This window comes from Euprymna scolopes, chromosome 1 (assembly GCF_053919585.1).
Source record: "Euprymna scolopes isolate OS-2025 chromosome 1, ASM5391958v1, whole genome shotgun sequence".
Taxonomy (NCBI): Eukaryota; Metazoa; Mollusca; class Cephalopoda; order Sepiida; family Sepiolidae; genus Euprymna; species Euprymna scolopes.
This window is the reverse complement of record NC_136482.1, coordinates 22,764,331-22,779,442: the sequence shown is the minus strand read 5'-3', so window position 1 is coordinate 22,779,442 and position 15,112 is coordinate 22,764,331. Positions and strand designations below refer to the sequence as shown.

The 15,112-nt window shown below is 35.2% G+C and overlaps 1 protein-coding gene across 2 annotated transcripts in view; it reads left to right on the top strand.

The window, feature by feature from the left end:
- Positions 1-15,112, top strand: part of LOC145285974 (uncharacterized) — a 300,440-nt gene that overhangs the window by 227,671 nt on the left and 57,657 nt on the right. For both annotated transcript variants that reach the window (XM_080134575.1, XM_080134655.1), the window contains exon 3: positions 10,344-10,411. In XM_080134575.1, coding sequence (XP_079990701.1) covers positions 10,344-10,411 — 68 coding nt within the window. The remainder of the gene's footprint in view (positions 1-10,343; positions 10,412-15,112) is intronic.

Below are 15,112 nucleotides of genomic sequence, written 5' to 3'. Positions count from 1 at the left end.
CTTTACTCCTGATCTAAAATGGAACACGTACATCAAATCCGTTGCCAAGGTCGCTGGAAAAATGATAGGATCCTTCTATCGATTCAGTAGATATCTACTTGCTGATGCAATTCTCTACCTATATAAGAGCCAGGTACACTCAAGGATGAAGTATTGCTGTCACATCTGAGCAGGAGCTGCTAGGAAGTCATATCCTGCCTTGACAGAGTTCAAAATAGACTTCCTAGCCTAGTAGGAGGTGCTCTTTTCTCTTCTCTGCAACCTTATTCTCACAGAAGAGACGTTGTGAGCCTGTCTTTGCTTTATCGTTATTTTCATGGCAAGTGCTCGTCTGAGCTCCAATTTATCGTCCCTCCCTCACCAAACATTCATGAGAAACACTTGTCTGGCTGTAAACACAGTCAATAATTTCCCCCCCACTCTTTATCTGTGCATAAACCTAAATGTAGATTCCATGAACAACGTTTCTTTCTTAGAACTGCACACATGTGGAACTCTCTTCCGTTTCCCTGCTTTCCATCTGACTACAATATGGCCGTCTTCAAGTCCAACATAAACAAATTCTTGAGCCGTTCCCCTTAAGTAATCCAATTTACCAAATTTACACTTCTAACGATTACTATATTGTTCTTTTGATCACTGTACACTCTTTAACCCTCATCCTCGAGTTGCTTCTGGGCTCTGATAAGTGGTGATTCCCTTGTAAAAAAAAAAAAAAAAAAAAAAAAGTCAGTGCTGCCAATACTAAGCTTTTTCCTTTAGTAATTTCAAATAACCTCCTCAATCACTGATTTCCATGGCTAATGATACTCTATCTGATACTAATGATACTCTATCTGAAAGTTCTTCATTCAAATTCCTCGGCTTAACATTCACAGGAACCATGAATTCAAACAAATACATTGAGAACATTGCCATGGTTGTTGCAAAAAAGATAGGCTCTCTCTACTGTGCTAGAAAATTACTCACACCTGAGAGTATCCTGTACCTCTTCAAAGCCACCATTTTCCCATGCATAGAGTATTGTTGCCACATCTGGTCTGGTGTATCTACCACTAGTTTCTGGCTCTGAGATTGTTTGAAAAAAGAGTTAACCCAATAGGTCCTGCACTAGTAACCAAACTCCACCCTTTGTCCCATTGCAAAAATGTTGCATCCCTGTGCCTATTTTATAAGTACTTTGAATGTGCTCTGACAAACTCAAAGCACTTGTATTCACCGATATAAATACCCCCACTGACCAGATAAGCAGCAAAATCCCACCCCTACTCCGTAGAGATCCCTAGATACCAGAAAGCCTTTTACTCAAATAGTTTCTTACTTCAAACTGACTTTTGAATTCCCTCCCAGGCCCTTGCTTCACTGACTGTACTAACATGCAGAAGTTGAAGTGTAATGTGAACAGACATCTTGCTGCAAATTTAATCCCAAACAGTAGCGTCTACGTCAAAGTGGCACTGCACCTTGGATTAAAATAACAGTAAAAAAATATCAACTCATTTGCAGATGACGTCAAATTAGTAGATCATAGAATCAACCTCAAATCTAACCTTCAGCATGTGTGGAAATAATCCATTGAATGGGATTTGTCATTGCTGACGCTGCTCTTCTTCTTTAAAAATATTAATCATTAAAGCCTTTACCTTGGGCAGCCATTATCATTCTCTCCTCAATATAATGAATATGTTCTCTTTTCAACCAGTCTACAGTCTTTCTTAGGTTTGTGGCTCCACATAAGTTTCAAAGTTTGACAGAAAGGTTTCCTAGTCAAAAAAAAAAAAAAAAAAAAATGCATTTGGAAAAAGTCGAAGATCACATCAGCTGAAACGCGGGAAAAAAAAAAAGTCAAGAAGAGAATACAAATACAAATTATGTTCATCTGTTTTTTTTTTTTAATTAAAAAAAATTTTTTTATGGCATATCAACCCTTTTTGGGGCGATTTAAATTTTATTGGCAGAGATACTCTGTGTTGCCCGGGGTAAAACAGAACATATTTTGGTTCTTGTCCGGAACACTATCTGTGTCTAAAACTAAACGTAGATTCCATGAACAAAGCTTCTTTCTTAGAACTGCACGCCTGTGGAATTGTCTTCCGTTTTCCTGCTTTCCAGCTGACTACAATATGGTTGTCTTCAAGTCCAACTTGAACAAGTTCTTGATGAGCTGTTCCACTTAAGTTAACAAATTTACCGAATTTTCATTACTAAAGATTACTATATTGTCCAATTGACTACTGTACACTCTTAACCCTTATCCTTCAGTGGTCCCTGGCCTTGATAAGTGGTTATACCTATGAAAAAAAACAAAAACTCTCCCTATTTTGATAAATCAGGCAACACTAGTGCATATATAATACTAGCGAGACCCGTGTCCAAACGTTGCCTGGGAAATTGTACAAAAACAAGAATCCTCATCCTTGACTTAAGACTCTTTTCATCTAAAATGCTCAACTTTATCCACAATATAAAAAATATTTGGAAATAGAATTATTTATATTAAAATGAAATCATTACATAATCAAACAATAAAAATTAATAATTATTTAAATACGCATGACCATTGTTTCAGTTCATGCCATTCATTTGGTATTCTGTTCTGATTGATGTTATGCACCAAGTGATTTTCCACCTTCTAATCAGGCCATCAGAAATTGGGCTATTTCAGTAGCCTTTTACATATTGGGCTAAAGCATCTGTTCTGAGTAACCCTCAGGCAAGTTTATGGCTTGTTGTTAGGTGTCCTCGTTGGGGAATGCTGATAGAGCTACTCAGGCATTTTTGGCAGGGCCAGAGTGCTTCTTCTTTAGGGACACTTGTTTGATTCTTCCCACTTTCCAACCTTGTGTTACATCCCCCCCCAGCTTGAGTTTAGATTGTTTGAATCAGGAAAAAGTGAGTTTGCAAATGCAATCTTTGTTTACTGTATTTCCCTTTTTTCTCTCTTTCCCCCCTTCTTTTATGGGTTAAATAGTATAACTATCTATGGTAATATTCTCTTGTTTATTCTATTCATTTTATCCTTACGTCTCGTACTATTAGATGTTAAAAAGATTTCAACAACATACAGCGAGAAAGTGAAAGTGATAGAAACTTAGTAAAAGATGAGTTACTTGGTTTTGCAAATTACAGAGAAGCTTATCAAACATAACTGAATACCAAACCAAGAAATATTTTAGCATGTATTTTGTGTGATTAAAATATACAGGGGGAGGGGGAAAGCCTCAGTAAAACTTTGATTGACCTAGCTTTTAGTATAATCTATTATATAAAGGGGCACCTGTGTGTGTGTGTGTGTGTGTGTCTGCTAAAGACTTTTCTCATATGCATGGTACATGCACCAACTCAGCATTGTTAGAAAGATCGATCTCTCTGACAGATATGTAAAAATTCGCAAAAATGGTCAATTATTTCATATAGAAATAGTTTTATGATAAGCGGGGGGGGGGGGGTCACATAAAATCGTTTATTTCTAAACGATTTCAACAACTGCGCATGCGTCAACCACTGTCCTCTAAATTCGTTTAACTACAAGAATTTTCAATGTGATTTCATAATCAGCACTGTAGCCCAGTGGATTAGGAGGTTGTCTCATTTGAGGTTTACGTACACCTACCAGTGGTCGTTTTTTGCTGCATTTAAACAGGAGTTTTTGCAATTTTGACGGCTAATTATATTAAAACAAAAACAATTTTTATTTCGATTTAAAAAAAAAAATAAACTGAGAGTTAAATTTTTTGTTTAAAATAAACAAAAATTCCAATCTAATTACGATTTTTTAATTAAGACAACAACAACAACAAACAACTTTCATTTACATTTTAATGTTTTTTTTTCTATTGCATTTAAACAGGGTTAAAAGATTTTTAAAAAGATTTTTTGTTTTGTACTTTGTATTTATTTGGCATTTTTATTGACAGTTAATTAAATTGAAACAAAACATTTTTATTTCGAGGGTTACGTAAATCACTTTTTTTTTTTTTTAACACCGTAACTGCTTACTATTCTTTTAATACTACAATAAGTCATAATCATTTTAAAAATATTAAAACGTTTATTTCGGTTTAAAAAATTTCTACTTATAAAGTAACACAGTCGTTGCAACAGACCATAATGTCTTAAACACTAAAACATGTTTAAAGTCCTTATTTTGCAACGCTATGACGTCATAAGCACTCGTGACCGTGTGGGGGGAAAAGCGTTTGTCCGTCCATAAGTTTTCGCCTTCTTCCGCTCTTCCGCGTTTTACGTTCAAGTCCAGTCACTGTTGCTCTTTTTTTTTTTTTTTTTGTCGTACGGGCACTCCCTGCTATTTTGATTGAAAGAAAAGTTTTATTAATTTACTAGCATGGGTGCCCGGCGTTGCCCGAGTGTTTTGAGGTGTATGCTGAGCAAAACAAAACAAAAAAAAAGGTCAATTTTTTTAAACTTTGGCCCCTATTATGACCCCTTAAAATTTATTGTTTAGGGCTCAAATAAAGTTATTAAGTTAGATCCATGTTCAAGGAATCTATATCTAAAATTTCCCATGTTTAGACCCAAAATTGTAGGAGGAGTTTGGTAGAGTTCTCAAAGGTCAAATCGTTGAACTTTGACCCCTTAATCGCCAAATTTCTGTCCGAAAACCAATCACATCGATTTTCCCGAATCTCAGTACTCTCTATATCAAATTTCGAGTCTGTAGACTTAAAATTGACAGTTATTGCGTAAGGAAATGTACATACACAGACACAGACACTTTCACTTATATATATATATATATATATATATATATATATATATATATATAGATAGATTAAACAAAAATATATACGTATACATAAATATATATGGAAACAATTTTGTGTTTACTATAACCTTTTTACGCAAATATTATGCAAGTATAAATCAAGTAGAATATCTGCATGAATATAAATACACGTAATAGTTAACTAAAGATGATCATCCTATAAGAAAACTGAAAAAACTAATAGGGAATTAATTAAAATGAATGTTTAAAAGAATATGCAAATTAGATAGATCTTTTGCAGATTAATGCAATTGCACGATCCATATATAAGAAAATTGTATTTTTTTTTAAAAATAAATAGAAAATAGGGTTTTTAATATGAATATCAATGCACACAAAAGAAAAACGAATTTATAGGAGTATAGATTATGGATTTTGTTTTGAAGAAGAAGAAGGTGGGGGGGGGTCAGCGCACGGCCAACGAAAAGTGCTCAATATCCGGAGAATAGCTTCTCTTTGTATCCATTCTGCTAAAATATTTGGTGGGAAGGTTATTTTTTTTTGGGAGGGGGGTGTTACATTTTCATGTTTTTATCCGTTATTTTATATTTGAAATTGTTGTGGGGCTATCAACGTTGCACACGATGGAGTATACATATAATAATAAAGAAGTGTTCAATATCTTTAGTATAGCAGGTGTGTCCAAAGGGAACTTCATGTGAGCCGAGACAATGCCGGGTATCCATGCTAGTAATGTGTGTGTAGCTTAATTGCCATATATATTTTTATAACTAACAGTTCGATCCAGAAAAAGTAATTATTTCTCCTTTGTTAGAAACATTGCTCATGGAATGTAAGGACTAAAGGACAAACTAAGTGAAATAACGAGTAACAAGGTTGCTGAAAGTAAATCCAAGGTCCACCAATGGTTATATTAAATGGCCTTTGCATTTATATTTGTGAATTATTTCCTCATAAAACAATATTTTTTTTTCTTTTAGACTCCTTCGGTAAATTGTCTAAAAACACAAGTAGCACATTTTGTCATATCAAGCTTTCACACTACCATGCAGTGCGGCTTTTAAGTATACTATGTTTAAAACATAACGGAATATCAGAAGCCATTTTGATTATTTTTATTCAATTTAACTTGGAAATATAATTCTTGGAGGAAATTGTCACTGAAAACAAAAGAATGACTTTATGCCAAGGGGATATATTTCTTCCAACACTAGTAGTCATGAAAAAAGAAAATTGAGAAAAACTATATTAACATTTAGAACATCTTTGTCTCTTTTTACTTGTAATTAAAATTATTTATTTTTTGTGTTGCTTGTAAATGTTTCTGTCTCTTGCGCCATTAGCGTGCATCCACTGTTTCTTCTCTGCTAATTTTGATTTTTTTTTTCTGACTTGTGAAGAATTGATTAATAAGTGATAATTAAATTCCAATATGGCTGCCGGTGGTGCGAAGTACAAACTCAATTACTAACGTTCTTCTGCTTGAAATCGCTTGATGATTTAAAGTTTGGAAAAAATGTTGACACCAACTTCAAACAAGCGCTTTATTTCTTTTCAGTCATTTCAGCTTGAAGTGATCTTTTTAAACATTTTAAAAACCAATTGTTTCTGAGCACATTGTAAATGAGGAAACATCTTTCCTCTCTCTCTCTCTTCCTCACTCTAACCTTCCCACTCTCTCTCTTCCTCTCCCTTACTCTTTCGCCCTCTCTTCCTCACCTTTCCCCCTCCTTACCCTATCTCTCCCTCCCACTTTTTCTTCTCATAAGATGATGAAAACACGGTTTTATTTGATCAAACAGTTATCCACATAAGGTAAAAACAGTCATAAACTTAATAATAAAAGATAATACAAAATATTTATTTTGCTCTTATTGACCCCAAACAAGGACTATTGCCACCTGGACATAAGGTTTTTTTTTTTTTTTTTTTTTTTTACACAGTGGTCACCAGTTATCAAGGCCCGGAAGCCACTCAGGGATAAGGGTTATTGCAAGTACATTACGTTAGTGTGGAGATTTGATGAAGTGTTTACTTAAGGGGGGGGGCGGTTCATTAAGAATTTGTTAACGTTGGACTTGAAGACATCCAAGTTGTAGTCAGGTGGGAAGCAGGCAGACGGAACAGAGTTCCACAGGCGTGCAGTTCTAAGAAAGAAGCTTTGTTCATGGAATCCACGTTTTGATTTAGGCACAGATAAAGAGTGGGGGAAATTTTTCACAGTGGATTCAGCTAGACGGGTGTTTTTTGTGAAAGATTGGTGAGGGGGGACCAGAGATTGGAGTTCAGACGAGCACCTGCCATGGAAATAACGATAAAACAAGGATAGGTTCGCAACGTCTATTCTGTGGGAGAGAGGTTGCAGGGTAGAGAAAAGGGCATCCTCCACTAAGCCACGAAGTCTATTTTGTACTCTGTCAAGGCAGGATAGGCTGTTTTTAGCAGCTCCTGCCCAGATATGGCAACAGTATTCCATCCTTGGACGTACTTGGCTTTTATATAGATAGAGAATTGCATCAGTAGTGAGATATCTTCTGGAGCAGTAGAAGGATCCCACCATCTTTCCAGTGACCTTGGCAACAGACTTTATGTACGTGTTCCATTTCAGATCAGGAGTAAAGGTCAAACCCAGAAGCTTGTCAAAACACGGGGCCTCTCCCAGACGAGAGCCATCCATCCCAATTGATGCCAGATGGGGATCAGAGTGTTGATGATGTAAGGATAGGAATTTGGTTTTGGATGCATTAAAGGTAACCAGCCACGTCTTCCCCCCCCACTGAACCACGCGCTCAAGATCAGAGGAGAGAGAATCAGAGAACTTTGTCATTTACAGCCTTTGATGTGTTGCTGTAGATGGTCGTGTCATCAACATAGATGTCAACAAATGATTTAAGTATGTGTTTAGGGAGGTCATTGATGTAGATCAGGAAGAAAATTGAGCCCAGGATTGACCCCTGAGGGACTCCAGCATTAATACTGCAGGCCTCCGATTTTTGTTCATCGACCACTACTCTTATGAGCCTATCGGAGAGAAATGATTTAATGATTGGGAAAACATTTCCAGTTATACTGTAGCTGGAAATCTTGTGAAGTAGACCCTTATGCCATACTTTGTCGAAGGCCTTTGATATGTCAAGAGCAATTGCCCTAGAAAGGAAGCTTTTGTCAAGAGATTCACTAATCCTGTGAGATATAACCGTCAGCACATCTGCGGTAGATCTTGCAGAGCGGAAACCATATTGTGTGTCACTAAGAAGGTTTTTTCTGCTGAGGTGGTTTACTATTTCTCTATTCAATATGGATTCCAGCAACTTATTCATAACACACAGGAGACATTGGTCTGTACTGAGAGGGAGATGACTTATCACCTGAATTCTTTAATACAGGTCAAACTGATGAGGTCTTCCAGGGAGTCGGAAAGCACTTCTCCTTAAGGCAGCATTTAAACAGTTTCGTAAGTATGGGAGCAAGTTCTGGTTGAAGCTTTTTTAACACTATAATTGGGATGCCGTCAGGGCCAGTTGCTTTACTGTAATCAAGGTTCTTGATTAGCTTGGTGACCTCATGCATGGATATTTGTATGTTACCAAGCGTGTTGTGTGTTATAGGAGGAAATATGGGGAGTTGCTGGGCTTCGTCGCATAGGGTAGAATTAGCTGCAAAGTTCTTTGCAAATAGTTTGGCCTTGTCTGACGCTGACAAGATGACCTCTGGTCCATTGATAATGGTTGGGATAGAACGCACACTTCTGTTCAGGATCCTATTTGTTATTTGCCAAAACTGGTGGGAACGAAGCCGCTGATCAGTTACCTTGGATTTAACAGACTGGGCATATAGCTCTCTTGCATTTTTTATTACTTTTTTACAGTGGTTGCTGGCAGTCCTGAAAGCAGCTTTAGTCTCAGTGCATCTATTACGTTGGTAGCTATGGAAAAAGTGATTTCTGTGCGCGATAGCAGCAGCACATTATGGGGAGAACGATGGCTGGCTGTTAGATTTTTGTTGGAATTTTTAATTTCTGAAAGAGAAAAAAAGAAACTAGTCGTAAATGCACCTGTCCAGATGTGGCAACAATACTCCATGCATGGGCGAATAGTGGTTTTGTAGAGATACAGAATACGCTTAGGTGCAAATAGTTGGATTTCTCATCTTGGTTGATATTTTCACAATTTTTGCAATCGATATAATCTTCAGTTTTCTGCTGCATATTCTAGGGTGTCATCAGAGTTGACACCAATGTGGTCATTTATTTCTATGAAGTCATTTAACAAATAATCACTTGAATCAACTCACGAATCCTACTTTATCTTCTGGAATATCATGTGTTTGTGTGTTGTAGCGATCCTGCCTACTGATGACAAACTTGTTAGCTGTAATAAAAGCTATCTGACAAACTCATTCTATATTTTAACCAACCAACACCACCGCAATCATACAAACACATGTACAAACTTATTAATAAAAAAACCCAATCATAAACATAAAAACAGAATCAAGGGACACACATGTGCACACATACTAACACATGTAAAATCTAAACTTGTTCCTTATTTTAACCAATCAGTACGCCATCAACACCAAGATCTGCATTCAAAACCTGTCTAGCAAACTTTACATCTGATAACCAGAGATGTGTTGTCTGTTTTGCGTGTCTTTGAAGCATGTGGTCATACACTTTTGTTGTATGCAGTCCTTTTGCATTATTTTCGTGTTCAGCATGATCTTTTAAGCTGCACTGGTTGAGCAGTGATCGACCTATTTGTTCTCAGGCGGTTGAGTGTTTTCCACTAGAGCTAGGTTGTTTCTGAACCAGGAGAGAGGGCCTCAGAAGAGAAGATTCCCACATTAGTAGGAGGGGGTGGGGTTGGAGGAAGCTGTCTAATAATGGGATACTGAATGAACGTTCATTTTGTTATCATTTCGGCTTTTAGGAAGTCAAGCTTTCTTGCCTGATTCATGACTTATAAACGTGTGAGTCACATTTATATAAAGCCCTTCTATTGGGTTGCCAAAAATTTTTTTTTTATCTTTCCAGTTTACTAAACATTGTTTTATATTCCTATTCTTCAAATCCTTTATTTGGTGTAGTATGTTGACATCAGTGTGTGTGATAAGCGTTCTAACAGGAATTCTGACATTTTTGCTTGTATTTCAAGTTTTGAAATAAAAGATCAAACAAAGCATTAGCAATATCTGATGATTTTTTTTTTACTACAAAAAAAAAAAGCTATAGAAACTTGCATAAAGATGCGTCATGTGTGTAGCGAAAATGCTTTTACAAAATAGTTGTCAGAAATGGTTTGCTCGATTCGGAAATGTTTTTATTGGGAGATGCTCTTCACTTTGGTTGACCAAAAATGATCAACAGGAACCAAGTGAAAACTGTAGTTGAACAAGATCACCAGACAAATCGCAGAAATTCTCAAGATTTCCAAATCGAGTGTAGAAAATGAACTGCATTAATATCCACTTAGAAAAAAAAAAAATGAAAATTGAATGAACTTTTTTGGCCAACCTAATATGACTCATTTTGATGTCTATGTACAAGTGTTTTTATTTCTATACTTGTTGACTTATTTCTGTTTTATTATTTCAGGGCGAACTCTACGAGGGAAAGCATTTTACAATGTCCATGGAAAAGTTTACTGTGAAGAGGATTATTTGGTAAGTTTTACTTGTTTTTACTAAAATTTAGTCACAGTTTCGTTTGTTGACATTGTAACTTAAAATGAAGATTTTGTAACAACCATGTTTTAGACGGAATGTAAAGAAACACATTACACTCAGAAGTTTAAGAAGTGATTCCCCCCCCCCCCGAAGTTTTTGATGAAATAGATATTTTGACTTTGAAGAAGAGGATGAAAGAGAAGAGAAGAGGAGGATGAAAGAGAAGAGAAGAAGAGGATGAAAGAGAAGAGAAGAAGAGGATGAAAGAGAATCATCTGATCTTTTCTCTTCATCATCCCTCCTTTTCTCTATTCTCACCCCCCTTCTTCTCCATCTTCTCTTCTTTTTCATCCTCATCTTCTCTTCTCTTTCATCCTCATCTTCTCTTCTCTTTCATCCTCTTCTTCTCTTCTCTTTCATCCTCTTCTTCTCTTCTCTTTTATCCTCATCTTCTCTTCTCTTTCATCTTCTTCTCTTCTCTTTCATCTTCTTCTCTTCTCTTTCATCCTCCTCTACTCTTTCATCCTCCTCTACTCTTTCATCCTCCTCTTTTCTTTCATCCTCTTTTCTTTCATCCTCTTTTCTTTCATCCTCCTCTTTTCTTTCATCCTCCTCTTTTCTTTCATCCTCCTCTTTTCTTTCATCCTCCTCTTTTCTTTCATCCTCCTCTTTTCTTTCATCCTCCTCTTCTCTTTCATCCTCCTCTTCTCTTTCATCCTCTTCTTCTCTTTCATCCTCCTCTTCTCTTTCATCCTCTTCTTCTCTTTCATCCTCTTCTTCTCTTCTCTTTCATCCTCTTCTTCTCTTCTCTTTCATCCTCTTCTTCTCTTTCATCCTCCTCTTCTCTTCTCTTTCATCCTCCTCTTCTCTTCTCTTTCATCCTCCTCTTCTCTTTCATCCTCCTCTTCTCTTCTCTTTCATCCTCCTCTTCTCTTTCATCCTCCTCTTCTCTTTCATCCTCCTCTTCTCTTTCATCCTCCTCTTCTCTTTCATCCTCCTCTTCTCTTTCATCCTCCTCTTCTCTTTCATCCTCCTCTTCTCTTTCATCCTCCTCTTCTCTTTCATCCTCCTCTTCTCTTTCATCCTCTCTTCTCTTTCATCCTCTCTTCTCTTTCATCCTCTCTTCTCTTTCATCCTCTCTTCTCTTTCATCCTCTCTTCTCTTTCATCCTCTCTTTTGTTTCATCCTCTCTTTTGTTTCATCCTCTCTTTTGTTTCATCCTCTTTTTTGTTTCATCCTCTTTTTTGTTTCATCCTCTTTTTTGTTTCATCCTCTTTTCTTCCTTTCTATCTTTACTGTTTAATATTTCATTTTGTTTACTTTCATCACTGTCATATACATATCAAGATATTCTTTTGTGTACTTCATCCTTTACCTGTGTTGGAAATATTCCTACCACTATTCTGAAAAAAAAAAAAAAAAAAAAATCCATGTGACCCAATACTGCTACGAATAATTTGCACAGAAGAATCAACGTTAAATAAATTTTCATATCCTTAAAATGATTTAAAAGAATTAACATGCCGTTAAAAACCAACCAACCATCTTTAGTATTCTTTTTTCCACTTCTTCATCATATTCAACTCGTAAATTACTTAACATTGACCACAGTCAGTCATTACATCCACTTTGTATCACTTCTTATAAGAAAATGATCATAATCAACACCACTTTAAGAAAACTTATGATTAACCTCTCATGTTCATGCTTTAATGAATTTATTGCTTGAATAATTGCCTCACCAGACATTACAAGTAATGTAACAACATTTGGAAGAAAGCAACCAGTGAATGCAATTACATCTTTTATATGGTAATTACTTGCTGTTCGTCTAATTCAATTTGTCTGCTTTTCTTGATGACATTTACATCTATCGTTCAAGAAACGGTGCACATCAAATAAGTCACTAGGAAATTAGTTTTTGTTCATAAGAATAGTAACATTATGTGCAGTGCTCAGGTGCACCAAAACTCTAAAGTGCATGTATGCCTGCATATGTCTGGAGGGAGCAGACATCAAATGTAGTTTTGGCAAATTTAGAAAGTATGCGTTTTTTAAAGAATGTAATATGTTACATATAAAAATATGTAGAATGTGATATACTACATTCTTTAAAAAACGATGCAGGCAGTTTTTTTTTTATATGCTTCAGAAATCAACAACTTCATCATCCATTTTATCATCTTAATTTCCATTTGTCAGGTGCCTGATGTTTTCTGACAGCCTGCAATCCTAGCATCCAAAGGGCTGGAGTCTGACAAGACCAGGAACAATGTGCGTCATACCTAGGCAGGAAACACATACACTTTGATCTTAGTCAACAAGATAACTAAGCATAAAGATGACTTTGATGGGTTACACTTGATACTCTCACATTTACTTTTTTACAGTTAAATAATTCTTTTTGATTTCTCCTGGGCAACACTGGAGCACTAATGTTGCTAGCAAAGCAAAACTGGAAAGATAAATGGATTTTCTTTTCTTTTCAAAGATTTTATTGATTCATATTGTTCACATTTAAGAGAAATAAATTCAAAGACAATCAAGTCCGAGATTACCTAAATCTACAAGGAAATCAATTTTCTACTTTTGATCTAATTTATAATTTTTACCTCCACTCTACCTCCTTCTTTGTCTCAATCTCTTTTTTTCTCTGTCTCTTCTTTATATCTCTCTTCTCTCTCTGTCACTCTCTCTATTTCTATTTCTCTCTCTGCCTCTCTCTCTATTTCTATCTCCCTCTCTCTCTATCTCTGTTTCTATCTCTCTGTCTTTCTATCTGTTTTGATATTACACTTTATCTTTTCTGTCTTCTGTTAATGAAAAAATACTTCTAGACCGAGACAATTTAAAAATTTTTTTATCCTGATTTAGAATGCCTTCTCTTGGAGAGGTGGATTCTGTACATTATAAACCAACCTTGTCTCTAAATCTGCCTCATTGGGAAGATAAGTAAATAGAATGAAACATAATAATACCCGTAACTAAATTATTTCTCTCCAAAATGAGATTTTACTTCTAGGCGATTATGAGCAACTGAACACCCTGAAAAGAATTGACAGAAAAAAATACAAAAAGAATTATTTTAGAATTTGGACTGGGAGATCAGTTTCTTATATAAATTTATTTTTATTTTTTTTTACCACTGACTTTGTTTAACTGGAATGATCATAAAACCACACTCAATCACTTAAAAAAAAGTTAGGATACCTCCCCCCAAAATGCACAGAAATTATCTGAACAAATTTATTTTATTAAAACAAAAACTGCCCTAAAATACTAGAATAGCTAAGAAATTCTGGTTTCCTTTTAGGTTAAATTTACATGTGAAACTATAAATTCGAAAAGAATTAATATTTTCATTCCCGACAAATTTTTCAGGGTGTTCACACAAGTGATGGGACGATTCCAATATTTTTTCATGATTCCGATACAATTACTGATTCCATACTAAATTCCCGATTTCAATACAATTACGGATTCCGATTCTCATAAATCTCTAAAATATTTAACTATAGAGTTGTTATTTTCCCTCATTTCCTTAAAAGAGCACATGTTGAATGTGCAAATATTTTCCTAAACATAAAATTACACTTTTGGAGGACGATCTATAGATTTCCTATTATTTTAAAATCAACAAATATTTATTTTTTATCATTACTACCAACAATGGAAGATTTTGCTTTAAACAAAATCAAATAAAGATCAATTAAAAGAATCAGTTTTGGCATCGGAAAATAGGCACTAATTTTTTTGATTCTGATACTTTGGTCGCAATTATTTAAAAAAACATAATTTTACCTTTACACTTAATATTTATTTTATTAATTTATTATCCTCACTCATTTTATTTAAAAATGTAGTTTAAAACATATCCTAAATAATTATTCCATTTTCTTAACAGTACGGTTTTGATAATGGGACGTTCTTGGCAATATCATCACCATTGCCTCACTGGGGTTCCAAAATCGACCTGCCCTATTGTACAATACATATATGAATTAATTTTACCTACCCTAGGATGAATATTGTACAGTCCATGTATGAAAATTATACCTACCTTGAATTGTAGCAGTGGCTTTCAATATCCACTTAAGATAGGGTGTCCATGAAATAGGTAAGCAGACAGACTTTTTGAAACTGGAAGTCGCAAACTGGATGGATGTTGAAAACATCCGAGCAAGCAAGCTGATCTAAGTTTTCCATAGAGAGGAAGATATATTTTTATTAATATAAACAAATTTACATGGTCGCGATACTGGACATGCAGTTTCGGACAAATGGTCAGTTAAAACCAGAAGCCCTCATCAGACTATTAAACAAATGGTTGCTTTTCATAGAAGAAAATGATCCTCAAAATCTTTCTTTCTCTCTATATATATATATATTGAGGACTGGTTTTGTGGAAAGCAACCATTTAAGTTACCTGACAGGGACTTCTGGTTTTAATCAATCATTTGTCCAAAACATTATATCTACTGTCATTACCATGTAAATTTGTTTATATTAATAAAAATGTCTTGGTTTTCTTTTATTGAACACTCTTAATAATCTTGTTAAATTCATTAGTTAACAGTCTTTAATAACTTTAACTTGATTAAGAAGACAATTAAAGACTGTAAATTATAATTTACAAGAATTTATTATTTGACAGGATACTCAAAAAGAAATATTAAGAATTCCTTAATCCACAGAGTT